The 23,567-nt window shown below is 44.9% G+C and overlaps 1 protein-coding gene across 4 annotated transcripts; it reads right to left on the bottom strand.

Moving 5' to 3' along the window:
• Nucleotides 1-100: 100 nt before the first annotated feature.
• ENTPD5 (ectonucleoside triphosphate diphosphohydrolase 5 (inactive)) lies at nt 101-22,243 on the bottom strand. Of its 4 annotated transcripts, none has more exons than XM_060175477.1 (13): nt 22,027-22,243; nt 20,202-20,281; nt 18,969-19,112; nt 16,472-16,547; nt 15,262-15,297; nt 13,459-13,547; nt 13,066-13,145; nt 12,231-12,292; nt 9,328-9,429; nt 7,529-7,672; nt 5,142-5,198; nt 4,745-4,860; nt 101-3,855 (listed from the first exon to the last, which is right to left on the bottom strand). In XM_060175477.1, exons 1-13 carry the CDS (start codon nt 22,241-22,243, stop codon nt 3,769-3,771), a joined length of 1,290 nt encoding a protein of 429 aa, XP_060031460.1. In that variant the 3' UTR covers nt 101-3,768. The 4 variants fall into 4 exon arrangements, with proteins under 4 accessions (XP_060031460.1, XP_060031461.1, XP_060031463.1 ...); XM_060175478.1 differs by having other exon boundaries at nt 7,529-7,669; XM_060175480.1 differs by having other exon boundaries at nt 101-3,860; nt 4,749-4,860; nt 7,529-7,669.
• Between the last annotated feature and the right edge of the window lie 1,324 nt (nt 22,244-23,567).

Raw genomic sequence — 23,567 nt, 5'->3', positions numbered from 1 at the left:
TGCTTAAAGTGCCTTTGAAGCCCAAATAATGAGTGGTAACTTGCTTTGAGTAAGGGGTAAGTCAACCCAAGGAGGGGACACCAAAGAAAGACTATTATGATTTGGTTGAAAAGAGCTTTTAATTTCTAAAACACAAATTACTCAAGTACTGTCTAATTCATTTTCATTTGTCAACAACTTTTCTAACAGATTTAGACAGTTGGTTTTTAATGCTGGTCATAAAATTATAGGTTTTTTTTTATAAAGACAACAATCAAAGACTCAATGCATTTTAGTTATAATAATCACTGTTTTAGAATTAACACTAGAGAATGCAGTTTAAACAAATGGTTCTATAACCTATGTTATAGGTAGACTGGACTTTCCAAAAGAAAACTAAATCTTACTAATGGTAATTATTACTTCTTCCTCTTCACAGTACATTTCGGTTTTACTTATGGCTCCTTTCTGGGACACCGTCATCTGTTCAGTAATATAACAATAAATAACTATTGCACAGGTTTTAAGCCTAAGGATCCAGATCAAGGGGAAAATACGATTAGCAGCAGATTTTTTTTTCATAGCAGACTCATGGCCAACTAGGGGGTGGTGGTGTCTTTATATGAGTTCTTAAATCACTTCAAACTACCAGAAATGCCTTATAAAGAGATTTTTGGACTCGTTAGATTTACTTTGCTTTGAAGATGAGAAGAAATAGCCTTTAAATCAGAATAATCTACTTAGGGGCATAATTTTTGTAGGTATCAAAGTTTTGTTAGCATAGGGAGCACTTCAAGTAAATACAGAAAATTCATTAGTATAATAAAAAAAAAAAAAAAAGTAAAAATATCACAAACCTTCCTAAAACCTCAGGAAAAAACATACCCAGAATAAAGAAAGGTAGCTGCTGTGAAAAGCTGTACGATTACTAGCAGAGTCCCCCCCCCCAAACATACCCAGAATAAAGAAAGGTAGCTGCTGTGAAAAGCTGTACGATTACTAGCAGAGTCCCCCCCCCCAAACATACCCAGAATAAAGAAAGGTAGCTGCTGTGAAAAGCTGTACGATTACTAGCAGAGTCCCCCCCCCCCAAACATACCCAGAATAAAGAAAGGTAGCTGCTGTGAAAAGCTGTACGATTACTAGCAGAGTCCCCCCCCAAACATACCCAGAATAAAGAAAGGTAGCTGCTGTGAAAAGCTGTACAATTATTAGCAGAGTCCTCCCCCCAAAAAAGTAATTGTCATCTTTCAAAAAAAACCACCCAACTCAGATAAAGGAAACATGAGCTCTCCAAAGTTTTCAAACAAAATCAGGCAAGATAGGAAGAAATTTTAGGCACTCCTTACAAGGCCCTCCATGACCCACAGATGACATTTTTCATCTGATAATGATACCCAACATTCCCCATATCCCAAGTGATGTCCTAAGTATTTGAAATACATGGACACATTTCCAGTTACACTTAACTGGTAATAGAATCTCTGTAAACCCCTTAATATAATTCCCCATAGGGACACAAATGGGCAACAAAGATAGATGAAAGTTTCTTTCTGAAGAGTAGAAATTCTTCAAATTTCTCCTAGAATTAATACATTGGCTAATTCTTCAGAAGTTCTGACGTCAGACTACATACAAATACATTTCTGGAGTTGATGCATATATACTCAAGAGTTCTGAAGGTATTTGGGATTACCTAAGGAGTGGTGAACAACACATGGCCCCTATTTGTCAGAAAAGCTTCAGACACAATCTGATAATCACTAGGGAAATTTACCTCTATACTTGTCAAGTTGGAGGAATCTTTAGTCAACACAGATTTTTTTTCTTGGGATAACTTTGATTTCTATTGGAGGCAACAAGTCTTTTTCTAAACATGTGGGGCAACATTTAGTATATTAGGACTGGTTCTTATATCCTAGCTTTTTGACAAAGATGTTTTAAGGGTCTAGAAGCTAACTAAAATTTGTTGGGGGTGGTGAGTATATAGAAATTTGCCTAATTACTTGAGCATATGAGATGCATAATAGTCTTTGACCCAATGGAATAACTTTAAAAAGTAAGCTTCCCAAAGAATACACGTGGGGCCCAGGTATAATTAATACTCTCTGTGAGACAACAGAGATAAAGTCTATTCTGAGAGCTAGTTTAGGAAGCTACAGATGGCTAGAAAGAAGCTGAAGGTCAGGGGAGCAAGGCTCCAAGGAACCTCCCGCTCCAAGTGCACTTGCCTGGGTGAAGAAGATGATGGTCACATAGGAAGTAAACAAGAGAATGAATCTTAGGGGAAGTAAGTGACATCAAGAGCTCCAGCACTCAAATTCAAAGAGAATTAACCTATCGCACTAATGTGGGCTAAAATGGCTAACCAAGGGGAGCAGGGAAATACTGATAGCTCATTGGGTAGTGCACTGTTTTGCTATGTGCAGAACTGAAGTTCAAGCCTGGTCACCACCACATTGCAAAAAAGCTCTGTCTCTAAAGAGAAAAAACAAAACAAAACAGTTGTTAGGTATCATCAAAAAGGGTGCTGTTAACCTTGGAACTAGGCAAAAAAAAAAAAATCACACCCCCCCCCCCCAGAGAATGCCAGATAAATGAACAGGAGGGCAGGAAAAGCTGCTATTGTGAACAGAATAAAAGGACAAACTGAAAGGGACTGTGACCAAAATTCAGATCTTTGAATAGCACAAGCACAAGTTTCTCATCACAGACCAAAAGCTAAGGTAGAGATAGGTTACTCAGAGACAAAAACAAGTCTAGGATGCCAAATTCTAGAGACATACTGGTGGATGGGTGGGTGTCTGTGTGTGGGGGTGCACCAGCACTGAATACCTATACACTCCTATAAGGTTGTATTTGTTAACAATCATGCTTGACAAAAATGTGATTAAAAGAAAGTGGTCTAGGGGCCAGTGAAGTGTATCCTTTACCATGCCTGCGCTGGGGTCCCCAGCACCACATGGAAGCACCTACACCAGGGGAAGCTTCACGAATGGTGTAGTGGTGCCGAGGTGCATCTCTCTCGCCCTCTGAAAATGAGAAGGGTGGGGAAAAAGACAAAAAAAGGCGCACACACACACACAGACACTCATGAGACAACCACCCCCTCCAAGTAGACCCCTAGAGGCTAGATGGTCTCCTTCCTAAGACTGGCATCTATACTATACAGCTAGGAGTCACTCTCTAGCCTATTAAAACTTAGGCTAAGAGCCAACACAAAGGAGGATCACAGTTTCAGACATGGCATCTTTTTTTTTTTTTTTCTCACTGAATTATAAATGAATAAAACTTTTCTCATTTAGGTAAGATGGTTGGAGATAAGGGCTGGGCAGGGTAGTGTGTAGGGAGAGAAAATACTAGTATTGATAGTTTATGGGATTTCACTCAGCTTAATTTAGCATATAAGAACAAAAAATTTAGAAAAATGAGGCACTCAAAGGTTAAAGATTTTCTTTGGTTCCCAGGGGCTTGTCCCTGGGCTTTCCAAGGTTAAGTTCCAAAGCTATTCCTCTTGGTTCTCTGTGACACACAGGGAATCTCAAAGATTTAGACTCTGGCGCCAGTTGTACCCACAGAGTGATTAGGTAACAGTTCACATTAGATGGACAAAATTAATAAAACCCAAATCTGTAGATTCATTGCAGGACCTCTCTACAAAAGTGCATTCTTCTGTGGAAGCCAGCAGCTGGGCTTCAGCCTAGGCTGCTCCCACCCAAGCTCGGAATGTGAGTGTCTTCTCTTCTTCAGAAGGCTTGGCAAGTGCAGACCTCAGAGGAAGGCTTGGCCTCAGTGGGAGATGCCCAAAGACTGCAGCAGGTGAAAGGTGGCCCCCAAGGCCCAGCCTGTCTCTATGTTGTTCACTTTCTTTGTGAGCTGTTGAGAAGGAGAAAAGAAGTGGTCATATTGGGGCCAGGTGGTGGCACACGTGGTTGAACACATATTACAGTGCATAAGGACCTGGGTTCAAGCCCCCAGTCCCCATCTGCAGGGGGAAAGCTTCATGAGTGGTAAAGCAGGGCTGCAGGTGTCTCTCTATCTCCCCCATCTCTCAATTTCTGGCTAAGAGTAAAAAAAAAAAAAAAAAAGTGGTTATATCCAACACTAGCCAGCATGATAGGCAGAGAACACGCGAGATCGCCCATGTGGCCAAACCAAGGGTCACTTGCATTTGGATGTTTCCCCTACCTCTCTCTGAAACGGCTTCCTTCCCAGCATGGCCTACTGCCTGTATGCCTGTCCCTGGGCATCGCTTCTCTGAACCAACATTTTAGACAGAAAGAAGGAAAGATACCACAACACCCAGGCTTCTTCCTTAAATGAGGTGGAGGCCAGGCTCAAAACGGGTTGTGCACAAAGCAGAGCAAGTCCAATACCCAGATTTGAGCTACTGGTGGTATTTTGCCAGCCCTGTGCCTGCGATTCTGAGTCTTCTGATCCAGGAACTGTTCTCACTCAAGGCCTTCTAGAGAGGACTTTCTAGGTTGACTTTGGGCAAAAGTTTATACTAGGTTTCCTCAGTGATAACGAGATCAGTGCTTCTGAAACAGTTTTCTTCAGAATCCTACCGGTTCCTTGGAAATACTTCAAAGGTGAGAGGGAGACCAACAGGGAAGGAATTCCAACTGTCCACCTCTCCTCCAACCAGAACTCTCTACCAGTTTTACTGACATGCTACCTACATAGCTGCTGTGGTTCACAGCTCTCTTCTTCCCAACTCCCAAATAAGAAGACTGTTTCATGACTCCAGGACCCTCTCTCTCACCTGCAAAACAGTGTTGTCTGCAAAGCCGAAGCCATCCTTCAGCAAGGCTGTGATGTAACTGAGATCCATGCACAGGAAAGGACTGCCTGAAGTGAAGTTTTCCAAGTTGTCACACACTGAAAGTGAAGGAGTGAAGAATGGAATTCACATTTGCAGCCAACTGAGGTGTGAGTTTCTTCAAATATGGACTTTAAAAAGCAAAGTCTAGATGTCTAAGTTTCATGGAGGATATGTTACACACTGACACACACACACACACACACACACTAATGCCATTTATTTTAATTCCTGGAAAAGACAGGAAGGCCACCTTTGAGCAGGGCGTTTTAGCTTAGGTTAAGGTCATGGAATTTGTGGCCACTGCCTCACTGGCTCAAGGATGGCTGTGACTACTTACCTTCCCTGGCTTTTCTTTCAAAATCTTCAACTTTTAAAACACCCCCCTTTTCATAATCTGAAATTAAACAGAATAGTCAAAAAACCTTCAATAAAACGCATCTTAGTGATATATAATAGTGAAAACTAGAAATTAATCAACATTAATGTAACAGATGTAGTCATACAATATAAATATAATACATGTAGTCTATTCCCCCCACCCCCCAAGATGGCCCTTCTCAGCTCTGGTTTATAGTGATGCTGAGGCTTGAACCTGGGAACTCAGAGCCTCAGGCTTAAAAGTCATTTGCATAGCCATTTATGCTGTTTTCCTAGCCCTATCCTAATTTTTTTTAAAGATTCATTTACTTATTTTTTAAAAAATCTTTATATATTGGATAGAGATAGCCAGAAATTGAGAGGATAGGGAAGATAAAGAGGTAGAGAGAGAGAGAGATACCTGCAGCACTGCTTTACCACTTGCAAAGCTTTCCCAATCACTACTGAGGCTACCCCTCTTGATCATTTTGAAAAATGATCATTATCAATAATTTAGACACAGGTGGGGACTGGGGGCTTGAACCTGGGTGCTTAATCACTGTAACATGCGCTCAACCAGGTGAACCACCACCCAGCCTGATTCATTTATTTATTAATGAAAGGTGGAGAAAGAGGGGAGTCTGGGCAGTAGCGCAGTGGGTTAAGCACACATGGCGCAAAGTGCAAGGACCGGCCCCCAACCTGCGGGGGAGGGGGGGCGCTTCACAACTGGTGAAGCAGGTCTGCAGGTGTCTGTCTTCCCCTCCTCTCTCGATTTCTCTGTCCTATCCAGCAAAAACAACAGCAATGACAACAATAATAATGACAACAACAAGGGCAATAAAATGGGAAAAATGGCCTCCAGGAGCAGTGGAATCGTACTGCAGGCACCGAGCTTCAGCAATAACCCTGGAGGAAATAAATAAATACATAAATAAAATATAGTAATAATTTTAAAAGATGGAGAAAGAGAGCAGGGTATTACTCTGGCATATGCAACGCCAGGGATCAAACTCAGAACCTTATGTTTTCAAGTGCAGCACTCTGTCCACTATGCCACCTGTGGGCCACTATGTTTTTTTTGTTTTTGTTTTTAGGGATTTACTTATTTATTTTTTAAAATTATTTATTTATTTATTGTTGAATAGAGACAGAAAGAAATTAAGAGGGGTGGGGAAGATGGATAGAGACAGAGCGACACCTGCAGCCCTGCTTCACCACCTGCAAAGCTTTCCCCCTGCAGGTGGGGACCAGGGGTTTGAACCTGCATCCTTGCACACTGTAATGTGAGCGCTTAGCCAGGTGTGCCACCACCTGGTCCCTACTTATTCATTTTTTAAAATACGTATTCTATTTGTTTTATTTTAGAGACACACAGACAGTCTAGAGCACTGCGCAGCTCTAGCCTATGGTGGCACAGGGTGTACTGAGCCTAGAACTTTGGGTCCTCGGGCGTAGGAGTCTTTCGCATAACCATTACGCTATCTCCCTAGCTCTCTTTTACAGGTTTTCTAACTTTTTTTCTCTGTTTTGCATACAGACAGATAGATATTGAGAGAGGAGGGGAGGGGGAAGAGAAAACTGCAGCACTACTTCACCACTCGTGAAGCTTTTCCCCTGCAGGTGGGGCTGGGGCTCGAACACGTTAATAATGTGTGTGCTCAAGCGGGTGCGCCACCACCTGGCCTCACTCTTACACTTTAATAACTACTGTCACTCAGAACAATTAGCCTGCATCACCTCTGACAAAGCATTATTATGTTATGGTTATCATTTAATTTCTTGATCATTTGGCCATTGCTTCACTGCTCCAGCTCTTCCAGGCAAAGTGAGGGAGACACACCCCACGCTGAAGCTCCTCCCAGTGCCACAGGACTCTCCAGGTGTACTGAGGGCTCGGACCTGGGTTGTGCAAATGCAAATGGCAAAGCAGGTGACCTCCCAGAGGAGCTCTCTCTCACACTCAAGAAAGTATCGCGGGAGTTGGGCGGTAGCGAAGTGGGTTAAGCGCATGTGGCACAAAGCACAAGGACCTGTGTAAGGATCCCGGTTCGAGCCCCCAGCTCCCTACCTGCAGGGGAGTCACTTCACAAGTGGTGAAACAGATCTGCAGGTGTCTATCTTTCTCTCCCCCTCTCTGTCTTCCTGTCTTCCCCTCCTCTCTCTATTTCTCTCTGTCCTATCAAACAATGACAACATAAATAATAATAATGATTACAACAATTAAAAAAAAAGGGCAACAAAAGGGAGTAAGTAAATATTTAAAATAATTACTTTAAAGAAAAAAAGAAAAAGTATCACTAGCCCGGCACCTCCCTTTACCTGGCCTGGCTCCCAGCCCTGCCCTGGGACCTGGAGTGGACTCACCAATCATGTCTGTATCAACAGCTCGATCATAATAGTAAGAGAAGGCATAGAAGGAGCTTCTCTGGACCTCATCTGGCTGGTGAAGTTTGCCTTGGACCACCCTCAGCACTTCAGCATAGCAGGGCTCAAAGCCCGTCTCTCCTGCTGAAGCAAAGGCGCACAGACACCAGGTGAGATAAACATCAGGGGAAGAAGGGCTCACGCTCTGAGTAAGTTACTGCAGCCAATGAAGAAAGAGCAGGAGGAGCAAGGAAAGCAACTGCTGAGATTGATGACCAAAGGGCTTGCAAAACACAAGCACACCTGCAGACTCCTTACTCTGGAGGAAGGGTCCTGGGGTTTCTTCGTGGTGGTCATCCTCTCTGTTTACTAAAGCACTCAGGCTGACTGTGAGTTGCTGCCTACCACTGTGTTTCACTATGTTTATGAGAAGCATCTGAAAGACCACCTGCTTCCTTGACTATAAAAATTCAGCTCTCTGTATTGTTTTTTTCACCCAGTGCTAGGACCTCAGAAGTGTGACTCTGCTGCTCCTGGATCAACTTTTTCAATTCTATTTCAGATAGAAAGAGAGAAGGGGAGCAGCACCACAGCACAGCGCCACCATCTGTGGAGCTCGGCCCAGCGCCATGGCGCTCCCATGCGGGGCCCAGACAAGAGCCTGGGGTCTCCTACATAGCTACATAGTCTGGTGCACAGTCTATCAGCACCTCCCAGCCTAATTAAGTTTCTTCTTGTATTTTAAATTCTATGACTTTTATCATAGCTGAGGTGAATTATTCTTCCTAATACCTCAATTTTACCTTTTAAAAAAATACTTATTTTTGAGAGAGACGCAGAGAGAAGGAGGAGAGGGGGCGAGAGAGAGAGAGACCAGAGCACTGCTCAGCTCTGGCCTATGGTGGTGTGGGGGATTGAACCTGGAACTTTTGGAGCTTCAGGCATGAGAGTCTATTTGCATAACCATTATGCTATCTCCCCCGCCCTCTCAATTTTACCTTTACTGTAGCTGAAATAGCTAAAAGTTAACTGAACCGGAAACATTTTCACCCTGTTGAGGGCAGTGACTACAATGCATTAGACCAATTAAATTGAGCTTCACTACTCCAGGTTGACTTTTTTCTGACACAGACAGACAGACAGACAGAAAAGCCCCACGGAACTTCAGTACATTGAGGGCTAGACCATGTTCCTGACAAAGCAAGTGTACTATCCAGGTGGACTATCTTGCCAGTCATAGATCAGATTTTTTCAAATCTTTTATTTATTTATTGAACACGGAGAGGAAATGAATAGAGAATGGGGAGACAGAGATATCTGCAACACTGTGTCACTACTTGTGAAGCTTTTCCCTGTAGGTGGGGAGCCAGGGACTAGAACCAGGATCTTTGCACCTGTCCTTGCACTTCGTACTATGCGCTACCACCTGGCCCCCGCCCCTCCCTCTCCATCCTTCCTTCCTTTCTTCTTTTTCATAGAGAGGGCCAGAGAGAGAGAGAGAGAGAAAGTCAGAACACTGAAGCTTCCTTCAAACCAAGTGGGGCCTGGGCTTGGACCTGGGTCACACCCATGGCAAAGCAGTATACTATCCAAGTGAGCTACTTTGCCTGTCCCTAGACCAGTTCTGTAATACTCAGCCGAAGACAGAGAGTAGGATACAGAGTAATGCCTGACTTAATTACTGTCACTTTCACACTATTCCCTGGAGGCATACCAAGATAGTTAGAATGAGTCACTGCAACATGACAGCTTCCCTTGAGCTCTGGAAATTTCCACCAGTAGAAAAATTAGTAACTTGCCTTCTTGGTTGCCACCATACTGGTACTTCACACCCCCAAATATCCACTCTGCTTCTAACCACCTTGGCAGACAAGCACTTCGGAATGTATGCCCATCAGTTCCTGAAAGAAACCAGAGCTGGAGTCAGAGGTACGGATTAAGAGGAAGGCAAGCAAGCAGCCAGTAGGGTTGAAAGGAATCACAGAGATGGCTGTGCTTTAAAATCCTACAAAATGAAGACCCCACCAATGCGTCCTGGAGCTCAGCTTCCCCAGAGACTCACCCTTCTAGGGAAAGAGAGAGGCAGACTGGGAGTATAGATCAACCAGTCAACGCCCATGTTCAGTGGGGAAGCAATTACAGAAGCCAGACCTTCCACCTTCTGCATCCCAAAATGACCCTGTCCATGCTCCCAGAGGGATAGAGAATGGGAAAGCTATTGGAGAGGGGATGGGATATGGAGATGTGGTGGGAATGGTGTGGAGTTGTACCACCCATCCTATGATTTTGTTAATTTCTCCTTTCTTAAATAAATTAATTTTAAAAAATCCTACAAAATTAGCTACACGACCCTATCTTATGACGGGAATTCTTCTGTAAAGATTTACTTATCTGAGATAGATAGGTATCAGACCACAGCTTAGCTCTGGGATATGGCAGAGCCAGGACTGGATCTGGGATGGGAGTCTTGGCTCTAATCTGCTGAACTACCTCCTTGGTCCTGGCAGGATTCCTAACTCTAGTTAATAGATGGGCTTTGCAGAGCTGGTGAATCCCAAGAATACAGGCAGGTTGTTTGTGTAAATGCACATGTGGCAAGGGGAATGACTATCACATTGCAAAGAAATCCAAAACCTAAGATGGATTAAAAATGGGAAAATACCGTTCTCCGTCCCTCACTGGTCCCTGTTAATAAAGTGTGTGTGGGGCCAGGGAGGTGGCTCAGTGGCAGAGCATGAGCCTTGGCACCACCGAGAGCAACACAGACAAAGTAAGTGTGACTCCGAGGGTGGTGTGACAGTGCTTTGCTTGGATACTCTCACTTCGTGTCCCCCCCCCCCACACACACACACAGAGTTTGGGCCAGGGAGGTGGCTCAATGGAAGTGTGGGTGCGTAAGACTGAATCTGACATGAGAAAAATGAAATTCAAGATGAATAGAAAGAATAAATACACTTGAAGATGTTTTGTAAACTCAGAAATACTATACAACCATCATCACAATTATAGCTTAATGTGATCCAGGGATAGTACAAAATATGTTCCATGCAAACGCTCATTTTTAGGTGAATAAAAGAGTGCAGGAAGATTGCCCCAAATCACAAAACTGGCACTGAGCCCAGTTCTACCTGACCCCCAAAGCTGAGCTCGGAGTCTCGCCTGTGAAGAGGTGGTATTGCTCAGCTACTGTACTAGAATCTGAGTGGATCCATATACTTGCTGTCTCCCACCCAAAGCTAAGGGTTTGAGCAAGCTCCCGCTAAATTCACACTGAGTCTTGTTTTGCTCCTCCCTCCCTTCCTTCCTTCCTGTTTATTTATTGCCCCCAGGGTTGTCACTGGGGCTCAGTGCCAACATTATGAACCCCCACTTCTGGCAGCCATCTCCCCCCCCCCATTTTATTTAGGGAGGCAGAGAAAATAACGAAGGGAGGGGAGACAGAAAGGGAGAGGGGGGGCCGGGCGGTGGCGCAGCGGGTTAAGCGCACGTGGCGCAAAGCGCAGGGACCGGCGTAAGGATCCCGGTTCGAGCCCCCGGCTCCCCACCTGCAGGGGAGTCGCTTCACAGGCGGTGAAGCAGGTCTGCAGGTGTCTGTCTTTCTCTCCCCCTCTGTCTTCCCCTCCTCTCTCCATTTCTCTCTGTCCTATCCAACAACGAATTGCGTCAACAAGGGCAATAATAATAACCACGACGAAGCTACAACAAGGGCAACAAAAGGGGGGAAAAATGGCCTCCAGGAGCGGTGGATTCATGGTGCAGGCACCGAGCCCAGCAATAACCCTGGAGGAGGAAAAAAGAAAAAGAAAAAAAAAAGGGAGAGAAAAAGATAGGACACCTGCAGACCTGCTTCATGAAGCATTCCACTGGAGGTGAGGAGCAGGGGCTTGAACCCAGGTCCTTACGTATGATGAGTGCACTTAACCAGGTACACCACACCGCCTGGCCCATAGTTTTGAATTTTTGCTGACATGCCAGCCTCCTAGAAACAGGCTATTTCCCATGTAAACCTCATTCTAGAAATGGTTAGTGGGGCTGGGTAGTGGTGCACGTGGTTGAGCGCATAAATTACAGTGTGCGGGAGTCGGGCTGTAGCACAGCGGGTTAAGCACAGGTGGTGCAAAGCACAAAGACCAGCCTAAGGATCCCAGTTTGAACCCCGGCTCCCCACCTGCAGGGGAGTCGCTTCACAGGCAGTGAAGCAGGTCTGCAGGTGTCTGTCTTTCTCTCCTCCTCTCTGTCTTCCCCTCCCTCTCTCCATTTCTCTCTGTCCTATCCAACAACAACAATAATAACTACAACAATAAAACAGCAAGGGCAACAAAAGGGAAAAAATAAATTAAAAAAAAAATTACAGTGTGCAAGGACCCAGGTTCGAGCCCCTGGTCCCCACCTGCAGGGGGAAAGTTTTGCAAGTGGTGAAGCAGTGTGGCAGGTGTCTCTCTATCTATCTCCCTCTCTATCACCCCCTCCCCTCTTGGTTTGTGGCTATCAAATAAAGATAAAAAAAAAAAAAAGAAAGAAATGGTTAGTCATGTGTATAACACAAATATGAAGCCACAAAGTAGAAATATGCTGTATTAAGTCTGTGATACAACATAAGCTTCCTAATTCAACGTAATCTTTCCCTTCACAGTGTCACTGCTAAAGGAGAGAGAGGTGTCACTCTCACCATATCCCACCCGACACAGTTCCCCAGACAAACCTTCTGTCTCCAGGGCTCCCAGGGTTGCTAGTCTTGCAGCTTTCAATCCAAATCCCAAGTAACTGTAAAATACAGGATTGACTAATTTCGTGCTGGTCCTAAAATTACCTTTTAAAAGTCTGATGGTTTCTCTGTAGCCCTCTAGAGAAAAGAGAACCTTGTTCTCTAAGACCTACTCATTTAGGTCAAAGTCATGCAGTTAGAACCTTTGACAGCTGTGACTTAAAGGTCAGAGTCAGTGACAGTGGGAGCCACCCACCAAACAACTCTCATTATCTTAGCTCCCAGCCTCACTGATCAAATTCTAGGCTGCATTTCGAACAACTTAAGGTCAACTCAAATGAGTTGGCTTAATTTTCGTTGAACCTTCCCCAAATATCCTCTATAGAATTTTCAGTTCTTTAAATCTTTAAATATATAGTTTATTAATATAGAAAGAACCAGAGCATCACTCTGGCACAAGAGTTGTGGGGGATCCGACCTGAGACCTCATGCTTGAGAGCCCGGCACCTTATGCAGTGTGCTACCTCCTGGGTCCTAAGTTTTAAATATATATATACATTATAATATATATATATATACACACATATATATATTTCTTGGTTCTTGGCCTTAAATGTGTATATATATATATACATTTAAGGCCAAGAACTGAGAAATTTCTTGGGTCTCTGGGGCTTTGATAAATTCCCTAGTTTCAGCTAACACACCTCTGGAGATTGGCAAAGACTATGTAAGGCTGGTCAAATGTAATGACAGATGTGAAAATACTTTGAATTTGCAATGTTTGGAGCAATATACAACATGAAATACTGATGTTCTCCCCCCACCTCACCTGTGTGTATAGAGTTTATATGTGCTGTTAAACATCTCAAAGGACGTGAGGTAGTCCCTAGGGGTTTGTTCCAGGGTTTTCTGCAAATCAGAAAAAAGCAAAAGATTATTCAGGATCTGTAATTCTCTGAAGATGTTATTATCACCATACCTGTACCTCCCCTAAAAGTCAGAAATGAAGGCGATATTACATTGCTAATCTTGTATGGTCTGAGAAATCAAAGGGACGTTTATCAGTGAATGGACAATGGAAAGTGAGTTCACTTTTAGGAATTAATCAACTCTACTCAGCTTATGTGTAGTAGAGCTACGATCTGAAAATGAGATTTCACTTTCTTGGCATGTGGGTAAAACTAAGTGGGCTGCTATCCAGACTTTCAAATAATAGACTCACCTCAAACTGGGGTAGGAACGTGATTTGGGTGGAGGCCCCCCCCAGGTCCAAGGTCCCCACAGTCTCCTGGCTATGACCATGCAACTGTCCTGTGAACAAAAGGCAGCTCTAAACATCTGTTTTCTGTAAAATCCAACAGGCTTCTGGCTGTAATGTCTCTCTTGCTCTTGCCATATGTAGGAGGGACTCTATTCCCCACTGCTCCCTGGCCCCATAGGATGAAAGCAGATACTACTCTAGAAATATTCTTACTGCAGGACTGGCAAGATAGCTCATTAGGTTAGGGCACTTGCTTTGCCATGCACATAACCCAGGTTTGAGTTCAGCCTCCACTGCATTGGAGGAAACTTCACTGCTATTATATCTCTTTCTCTCTTTCCCTCTCTCTCTCCCTCCGTGGAAAAAGAAGTCAGCTCATACTAGCTATCTACAAAATGAAGGACCCCCCCCCCCCAACTCTTCATCTGCACTATTCCAGTCTTTAGGTTCATGATTGGTCAACAATGTGTTTGGCTTTGTATGTTAACTCTCTTGTCAACCACCAGGTTCCAGATGCTACCATGATGCCAACCAGGCTTCCCTGGACAGACAACCCCACCAATGTGTCCTGGAGCTCCGCTTCCCCAGAGCCCTTCCCCACTAGGGAAAGAGAGAGATAAGCTGGAAGTATAGATCGACCAGTCAACGCCCATCTTCAGCGTGCGAGTTATTACAGAAGCCAAACCTTCCACCTTCTGCAACCCACAATGACCTTGGGTCCATACTCCCAAAGGGTTAAAGAATAAGAAAGCTATCAGGGGAGGGGATGGGATACAGAGTTCTGGTGGTGGGAACTGTGTGGAGTTGTACCCCTCTTCTCTTATGGTTTAGTCAATGTTTCCTTTTTATAAATAAAAAATTTTTTTTTTTAAAAAAAGAAGTCAGCTCAGAGCAGGGAAGTCCCGGTTATGACAGAAATACATACATACATACATCTTGTGCTGCAGCTGAAGCCTTAAAGGCAAATGATAAACATTAACTTTCTTTTTCTTTTCATTTTTTAATATTTGGTTGGGGAGTTAAGGGTTTTCAGTGAAGTCACTGACACATGGGCACAAACCCTCCCTCATCTTCCTGTGACAGGTGTCTAGGTGTCTGGGAAACAGACCCTCCTCCAACCTAAGACCCTCTCCCCCATCATGCACCAGGACCCCAGTCCTCCCCCCCCCCCCCGTCCTTTTCCCCTCTTTCTCCAGAGTCCTTTGCTTTGGTGCAATAAACCACAAACAGTCCAAGTTTCACTTTGTGTTTTCCCTTACTGTCTTTTTTTTTTTTTTTTTTTTTTTCTTACCAGAGCACTGTTCAGCTCTGGCTTATGGTGGTGCAGGGGATTGAACCTGGGACTTTGGAGCCTCAGGCATGAGAGTCTCTTTGTTTTCTTAAGTTCCACCTTTGAGTGAGAACATTCAGTAATTAGTCCTTCTCTTTCTGGCTTATCCAACATGATAACTTTTTTTCTATTTATTTTTTTACTGGATAGCAACTGAGAAATTGAGAGGGAATGGGGAGACAGAGAAAGAGACAGACACCAACAGCACTGCTTCACTGCCCATGAAGTTCCCCTCTGCAGATAGGGACCAGGGGCTTGAACTTGGGTCCTTGCACACCGTAATGCATACACTTAACCAGTTGCACCACCACCTAGTCTCCCTCCTTTTCACTTCCCAAAAGAAAGGAAAATAGAGAAAACAAGAAAGCTAGTTTTGCTCTCTGACCATGTATAAGCCCAGCTGAGGTGTTAATATAAACTTCAAAGTTTCTTACCTGTCAGAAAGTTCACAGTGACCCACGCTAGAATTCCTAGAAGAGAGAGAGACGGATTACATGCCAAAGCATTTCCTCCTTTCCCCTTGTTACATCTTTTTCTTTTCCTTTCTAATATTTTATTTATTCCCTTCTGTTGCCCTTGTTGTTTTATTGTTGCAGTTATTATTGTTATTGATGTCATCATTGTTGGATAGGACAGAGAGAAATGGAGAGAGGAGGGGAAGACAGAGAGGGGGAGAGAAAGATAGACACCTGCAGACCTGCTTCACCGCCTGTGAAACAATCTCTCTGCAGGTGGGGGGGGGGGAGCCGGGGGCTTGAACCAGGATCCTTATGCCAGTCCTTGCACTTCACGCCATGTGCGCTTAACCCGCTGTGCTACTGCCCGACTCCCTTTTTCTTTTTCTTTCTAAATTTAAATCTCAACCACAGATTTCTCTCTTCTTAATCTTTTTTTTTTTCTTTTGTCTCCAGGGTTGATGTCGTTGTTGTTGGATAGGACAGAGAGAAATGGAGAGAGGAGGGGGAAGACAGAGAGGGGGAGAGAAAGACAGACACCTGCAGACCTGCTGCACCGCCTGTGAAGCGACTCCCCTGCAGGTGGGGAGCCGGGGGCTCGGACCCGGGATCCTTATGCCGGTCCTTGCGCTTTGCGCCACGTGCGCTCAACGCGCTGCGCCCCCGCCCGCCCCCTTGCTAACCTTTCATTATCTCTTTCCTTCTCGCTTGCTTACTTTGTTTCTCTTCTGTACCCTTATCTTTATTCCTTTAATCCAGGTCTTTCATTTATTTTAAAGATTTAGTTATCGGTGACAAAAAAGGAACTGGGGGAGTCAGGTAGTGGTGGATCTGGTTGAGCACACATTACAATGCGCAAGGACCCAGGTTCGAGCCCCCAGTCCCCCACCTGCAGGGGGAAAGCTTCACAAGTGGTGAAGCAGGGCTGCAGGTGTCTCTCTGTCTCTTTCCCTCTCTATCACCTCCTTCTTTCTCAATTTCTGGCTGTCTCTATCCAATAAACAAAGACAAAAATATATTAAAAAAAAAAAAAAAGAGGAATCAGAGCTTTATTCTGACACAAGATGCCAGGAATCGACCTCATGCATGGAGGTCCAGTGCCCTCTTTACTGAATTACCTTCCAGACTGCTAACTGGATCTTTCTAGGGGGGCCTTTCCCCCTAGGATATATATCAACTCCAACCCCACCTTCATAGGATCCATCCATGATGCTAACACTGTCATCTGGTACTAGGAAAGGTGACTTCTTGAAGATCTCTTTTACCTAGAGGAAAAGAAAACAAACAAACAAAAACTGTATTTCCTCCAGCATGAAAACAAAGATGTCTCTAGCTTAGCTGAATCTTGTAAAGAATTATTAGTGATTTAATAACTGCTTACAAGAGGGCACAAAGTAGAGCTAAAGCCCAAGTAATCTTAGAATCTTGACGCTCTGCTGACCGAGCTATCCAGGCTCTCTTATAACCTATTTTTAAAAATATTTATTTATTTATTTATTATATATTCCCATTTGTTGCCCTTGTTGTTTTAATGTTGTCGTTATTATTGTTGTCATCCTTGTTGGATAGGACAGAGAAATGGAGAGAGGAGGGGAAGACAGAGAGGGGGAGAGAAAGACAGACACCTGCAGACCTGCTTCACCGCCTGTGAAGCGACTCCCCTGTAGGTGGGGAGCTGGGAGTTTGAACCGGGATCCTTAAGCGTCGGTCCTTGTGCTTTGTGCCACCTGCGCTTAACCTGCTGTGCTACCACCTGACTCCCTCTCTTATAATCTTGACTGTATTTTATAAGACTTAAGAACTATTCTAGCGTGGGGTTATAAAAAAAGACTTTTTACAGTCAACAATTTATACACCTTTCCCATATTTGGGAGCTACTCTCTTCTCTGATCCAGATTTCTGGTCCTTTTTCCAGCCATGACATCATCTCCCCAGACAATAACTTGGATCCACCTGCTTACCAGATTTCAGGCTCAGGGAAAAAAAAAAAAACAACACACACACACACACACTAGTATAGCCACAGGCCCTTTCAAACAGAACTAAAATATGCCTACTAGCTATCTACAAAACTGAGACACCCTTCCCCCACCCCCAACTCTTCATCTGCACTACTCCAGCCTTTAGGTTCATGATTGGTCAACAATTTGTTTGGCTTTGTATGTTAACTCTCTTTTTAGCCACCAGGTTCCAGATGCTACCATGATGCCAACCAGACTTCCCTGGACAGACAACCCCACCAATGTGTCCTGGAGCTCCGCTTCCCCAGAGCCCTGCCCCACTAGGGAAAGAGAGAGGCAGGCTGGGAGTATGGACCGACCAGTCAACACCCATGTTCAGTGGGGAAGCAATTACAGAAGCCAGACCTTCTACCTTCTGCATCCCACAATGACCCTGGGTCCATACTCCCAGAGGGATAGAGAATGGGAAAGCTATCAGGGGAGGGGATGGGATGTGGAGTTGTACCCCTCTTATCCTATGGTTTTGTCAGTGTTTCCTTTTTATAAATAAATTAAAATAAAAAATAAAAAGGCTTTTTTGTTATCCTTATTTATTTGATAGAGACAGCCAGAACTCGAGAGGGAAGGAGGAGACAGAGAGACACCTGCCGCACTGCGTCACCACTTGTAAAGCTTTACCTCTGCAGGTGGGGACTGGCAGCTTGAACCTGGGTCCTGGCACACTGTAGTGTGTGTGCACGACTAGGTGGGCCACCAGCAAGCCCCCCCAAAAAATTCTGACTTTTTTTGGTTATGAAAAATACTTTTTTAAAAAATTATCTTTTTAAAATATTTTATTTTAATGAGATAAAGAAATAGAGACCAGAACATGGCTGAGCTCTGGCTTAAGGTGGTGCCAGGGATTGAACCTGGAACCCTGGGGCCTCAGGCATGAATTCTGTATAACCATTATGCTATCTCCCCTGCCCTTTGAAAAAGACTTCCATGCCTTAGGCTTGGAGATTCTGGGTTCAGTCCCACAGATCACCATAAGCCAGTGCAGAACTAAGCAGTGCTCTGGCTAGGAAGGTAAAGAAGAGAGGGGAGCAGAGGAAGGGAAGGAAAGAAAGGAGGGAAATAGGGAGGAGAGGAAGAAGAGAGGCAGGAAGGCAGGTAGATTACTTTTTTGTTGGCTTTGGCAATATACAGACTAAAATTGGCAATAAAGAGAAGACTGATATGGCCCTAAGGATGATATGCAAATCCATGAAGCACTCCAGATTGAAAGAGAAAAGAAATTCTATTCATTTTCCCGAAATAAAATTTTAGCAGAAGTCATTATTTTCCCCTAAGAACCTACAGAGGAACAAGTCACTACAGTGTGTAAAATATTAAAGATAACAGTAACACTCAAGGAACGTAACTACAATTGATTCACATAGGAAAAAATACTGAGTTGTCAGAAAAGTCATGACACATTTTTGTTGTCTTTATTTATTTATTGGATAGAGACCACCAGAAATTGAGAGGGAAGGGGGTGATAAGAGAGGAAGAGAGACAAAGAGACACCTGCAGCCCTGCTTCACCACTTGTGAAGCTTTCCCCCTGCAGGTGGGGTCCAGGGGCTCAAACCTGGGTCCTTGCATACTGTAACGTGGTCAACCAGGTGTGCCCCGACCCGACCACCCAGCCCCCACATTTTTGTATAGGAAAAAAAATGAGTATGCAGCAGATTTTAAATTTTACCTCAAAGAGAAGATCATGGGCTTTCTGTTCTGGCAGTAAGCGAAGTCCCGCTGTTGCCTTGAGGACTACAGGAGTCTGTTTCCAGTGACTTGGGGGAATTGAGGCTTTGGCTATATCTAAGAGTCCTTGAACGGTCTCAGCACCCTTTGAAAGAGACAACCCACTCATTTAACAATTGGTTTATTTGCTGGCACTGGCCTATTCTTTCAGTAAGCTCAGAGGAGTAAAAGCAGTGAGGTAGCGAGAGAGCTCCAACCTATAAAGGAGAAACCTAAATAAGCAGGATTTCATGTCTATTTTCTGTATACATTAGTCAATGGCTAATACTAGTTAATAGCTTCAATTCAAAACCTTAAACAGTAAACACCTACAGTACAATCTCTAAAAAGATGGTGTTATTAGGGTGCCGGGTGGTGGCGCACCTGGGTGAGTGCACGTTACAGTGTCAAAGACCCAGGTTTGAGCCCCCAGTCCCCACCTGCAGGGGGAAAGCTTTGCAAGTGGTGAAGCAGGGCTGCTGCAGGTGCCTCTCTGTCTCTCTCCGTCTCTATCATCCCCATTCCCCCTTGATTTCTGGATGTCTCTAGCCAATAAATAAATAAATTTTAAAAGGTGGTGTTATTCCTACATGCGGATAAAAATGTATTCAATAGAGGGACCAGGTGGCAGGTCAGCTGCTAGAGCAGGAACCAGCTCAAGCCTTCCCAGTGGGGAAGCGTCATGAGCAGAGGAACACTGCTACATGCGTCTCTTTTACTTTGTTTCTCTGTCCATCTCCTTCCCTCTCTCCCTTCCTCCTTCCATCAGAAAGAACGAAAAAGTAGGAGCCATGGAAGTGGCATAGTGGTTGGAGCTTTGGACCTAAAAGCACTAGGTCCTGAGTTCAGTCCCCAAAACTGCACTGCCAGAGTGATGCTCTGGTTCCCTCTTCCCCCCTCCCCTTCTCTTTCTCTCATGTTAATAAATCTTTTAAAAAGAGAGAACAGGAGAGAGAATAAAAGCAAGGCATGCAGACACCGAGCCCCAGCAATAACTCTGTTTTCTTTTCTTCTTGCACCAACCCCGGTGATTCTAGGTGTATAATTACTGTTATACCAGAGATTAGCTGAGGACAGAAAACTGATCTTACATGTGCCCTCAGAATCATTAGTTAACAGCATAAGATTTTAACACAGTAGACTAGTAAGACTGCCACGTATTAAAGATTTAAGCGTCTAATTGTAAGATACTCACCTGCTTAGGCTGATCTGCAAAAGCAGACAGTCCTGGTTTCACAGATTCAAAAATTTCCCCTTCTAGAATTGGAAGCTGCCCTATTTTGTCATGGAACAAAAGAGAAGAGAGATGACTGATTACCAAAAGTTAGGCTCCTTTTGATACCATGGGCTATGCATCACATGACCTACTAGATTAACCTGCCACCTGCTCCCCCCTCCCCCCCCCCGCCCTGCCAGAGTTGTCGGGAACAGCCTGTGGGGCGCTGGGTAAACGGATGAAGAGCAGAAGCAGTCCCTGAAGGTGTGCTCAGACATCTCTCTGGTGGCCACCCAGCTGCTCCTCCTCTCCCCAGACTCTGTAATCTGGAAAAGAACACTGGGGGGGGGGGTGTAACTAAATGAATTCTCTCTCTCTCTCTCTCTCTCTCTCTCTCTCGTTACCAGGGCTTCACTGCTCAAGGCTGACCTGTTCAGATAGAAAGAGGCAGGGAAAAAGAGAAAGGCACCACAACACCAAGTCGCCCCCCCAGAACAGTGGAGGCCTGGGCTCAGGCCTGGGCTCATTTTTATGGTCCCTCTATTGCCACCGCCTCCTCCATTCCTCCTCCTGTTTTTATTTGCCACCAGGGTTATCGCCGGGGCTTGGTGCCAGCACTATGAATCTACAGCTCCCAGAGGCCATTCTTTTTTTTTTTTTTTTCCTTTTTCCTATTGTATTTGATAGGACAGAGAAACTGACAGGGGTGGGAAGACAGAGAGGGAGAGAAAGACAGGGTCCTGGGCTCTGATAGCGTGTGCTCTCAACCGGGTATACCACTGCCTGCCCCCACCTACTTTTCCTTTTTATGACGAGTCAGAGCGGCTCACAGGTGCAATTTCACTATGCTGAGTTTTCATTCAGGTAGAAAAATAAAGGCCAACGAGATAGCTGGCTGGGCTAGTGCAGCTCCCTGCCGCACACATAAGCCAAGTTTCAGCCCAGGCCCTAGTGCGCTCAGCCTCCCTCCTCTCACTTTCTTCCCCACTGGAAAAGTTGGCTCAGAACGGTGAAGGCCCGGAAACAACAACAGAACGAACAAGAAAAGAGACAGAAAGAAAGGGAGAGACACCGGGAGTCGGGCTGTAGCGCAGTGGGTTAAGCGCAGGTGGCGCAAAGCACAAGGACCGGTCTAAGGATCCCGGTTCGAACCCCGGCTCCCCACCTGCAGGGGAGTCGCTTCACAGGCGGTGAAGCAGGTCTGCAGGTGTCTGTCTTTCTCTCCTCCTCTCTGTCTTCCCCTCCTCTCTCCATTTCTCTCTGTCCTATCCAACAACGACAACAACAATAATAACTACAACAATAAAACAACAAGGGCAACAAAAGGGAATAAATAAATTAAATAAAATATTTAAAAAAATGTAAAAAAAAAAAAAGAAAGAAAGGGAGAGACACCACAGCACCTGAGCTGTCCCCAGTGTCAGGGCATTCCACAGGGTGCAGGGACCTTGAGCTGCGTATAAACAGCAAGGCAGGCGAGCTTGTCCCCGTCCCTACCTGCTGCCCTACAGGGTGAACCTTCTCCCAGCATTTGCAGCAGTAAATGGAATAGTAACCATGTTTAGAAGATGAAAGGAAATTACAATTATACTTCTTGGGGAACACAGGTCATAAACTATAGACATCGCAGACGCCCCCACACTGAACTGAGTACACTTAATGGACTCACGTATAGTCCTGAGCATTATCTGAAGGAAGACAGTGGCTTTAAGACTATATAATTTACATTTCACATTCTTAGAAAACTCGTTTCTGTAAGAGGATGCTAGTGGAAGGCTCTGGTGAGGGGAGAGGATGTACTCACCTGCTGCTTTCTGCACAAAGGTGTAAATGTGGATTCGGGTTCCAGTACTCCCTGCATCAAACATAATTCCATATAATGTGTTGTCACTGGCATTGATGGGACACATGGAAGACAGGAAGACACCCTCAAACCAAGTCTGCTGCTCTCTGTGGAAGACAGTGGTGCAGACACAGGACGCCACCAGCATGGAAAAGACTGCCCCCCAGGCTGCGGCCATTCTCCTGCCAGAAGAGGTGAATCTAGGCTTTTGTTGCAGAAGCAGTGCTGCTCACAAACCTGCAGTGGCTTATATGACAAAAACACACAGGGTTAGATCAACAGAGCCTTTTGGTTACACTTGTACAGAAACCCCACCCTTCCCCCTACGGGGTTCCTTTTCTGTTTCAATAACCAGTGTGGCAAGCTAGGACAAGGTGATATGAGCACCTTTTGTGAAGGGCATTAAGTTGCAAAGGGAAATAGGGACTTAACACATTTCCCCTTTTTGTTTTGCCTCCAGGGTTACTGCTGGGGCTCAGTGCCTGCACTGAGAATCCACTGCTCCTGGAGGCCATTTTTACCATTTTGTTGCCCTTATTGTTGCCCTGTTGTTGTTGCTGTTGTAGGATAGGACAGAGAGATTTTTTTTTTTTTTCTTAACCAGATCACTGCTCATCTCTGGCTTATGGTGGTGCAAGGGATTGAACCTGGGGCAGGCATGAGAGTCTGTTTGCATAACCATTATGCTATCTACTCCTGCCTGGACAAAGAAAAATTGAGAGGCGGGGGAAGACGCAGAGGGGGAGAGAAAGACACCTGCCAACCCGCTTTACCACTCGTGAAGCGACCCCCCTACAGGTGGGGAGCTGGGGGCTCGAATTGGGATCCTTACGCCTGTCCTTGCGCTTTGCACCATGAGCGCTTAACCTGCTGCGCTACCGCCCAGCCCCCCTGCCTCTCCCCTTTCTGTTTTTTGAAGTACAGATAGAGGCAGGGAAAGAACAAAACACGAGACCATAGCCCTGGGCTTGAACCCACACATGGCAAAGCAGCGCACTGTCCAAGTGAGTTCTCTGGCCCTGTTTCTGCTTTTAATGTAGCACTGAGGGACAAACCCAAGGTCTGCCTCACACATGCAGGACACTGCTCCATCCTTGGATTCTAATTATTGGGTGGATCTCACACACTCAGAAGTTCTCTTTGACACTCTGTTCTTTCTTCCTTCCTTCCTCCCTCCTTCTTTCTTTCTTCCTTCCTTCCTTCCTTCCTTCCTCTCTTCCCTTATTTATTTTTGCCTTCAGGGCTATCCTCTGGGTTTCAGTGTCAGCACTACGAATCCATGGCACCTGGCGGCCATTTTTTCCATTTCTTTTTAAAATTTATTTATTCCCTTTTGTTGCCCATGTTATTTTATTGTTGTAGTTATTATTGATGTCATCATTGTTGGATAGGAGAGAAATGGAGAGAGGAGAGGAAGACAGAGAGGGGCAGAGAAAGATAGACACCTGCAGACCTCTTCACCGCCTGTGAAGCAACTCCCCTGCAGGTGGGGAGCCGGGGGC

Source organism: Erinaceus europaeus, chromosome 16 (assembly GCF_950295315.1).
Source record: "Erinaceus europaeus chromosome 16, mEriEur2.1, whole genome shotgun sequence".
Classification (NCBI taxonomy): domain Eukaryota; kingdom Metazoa; phylum Chordata; class Mammalia; order Eulipotyphla; family Erinaceidae; genus Erinaceus; species Erinaceus europaeus.
This window is presented reverse-complemented; position numbering and strand designations above follow the sequence as displayed.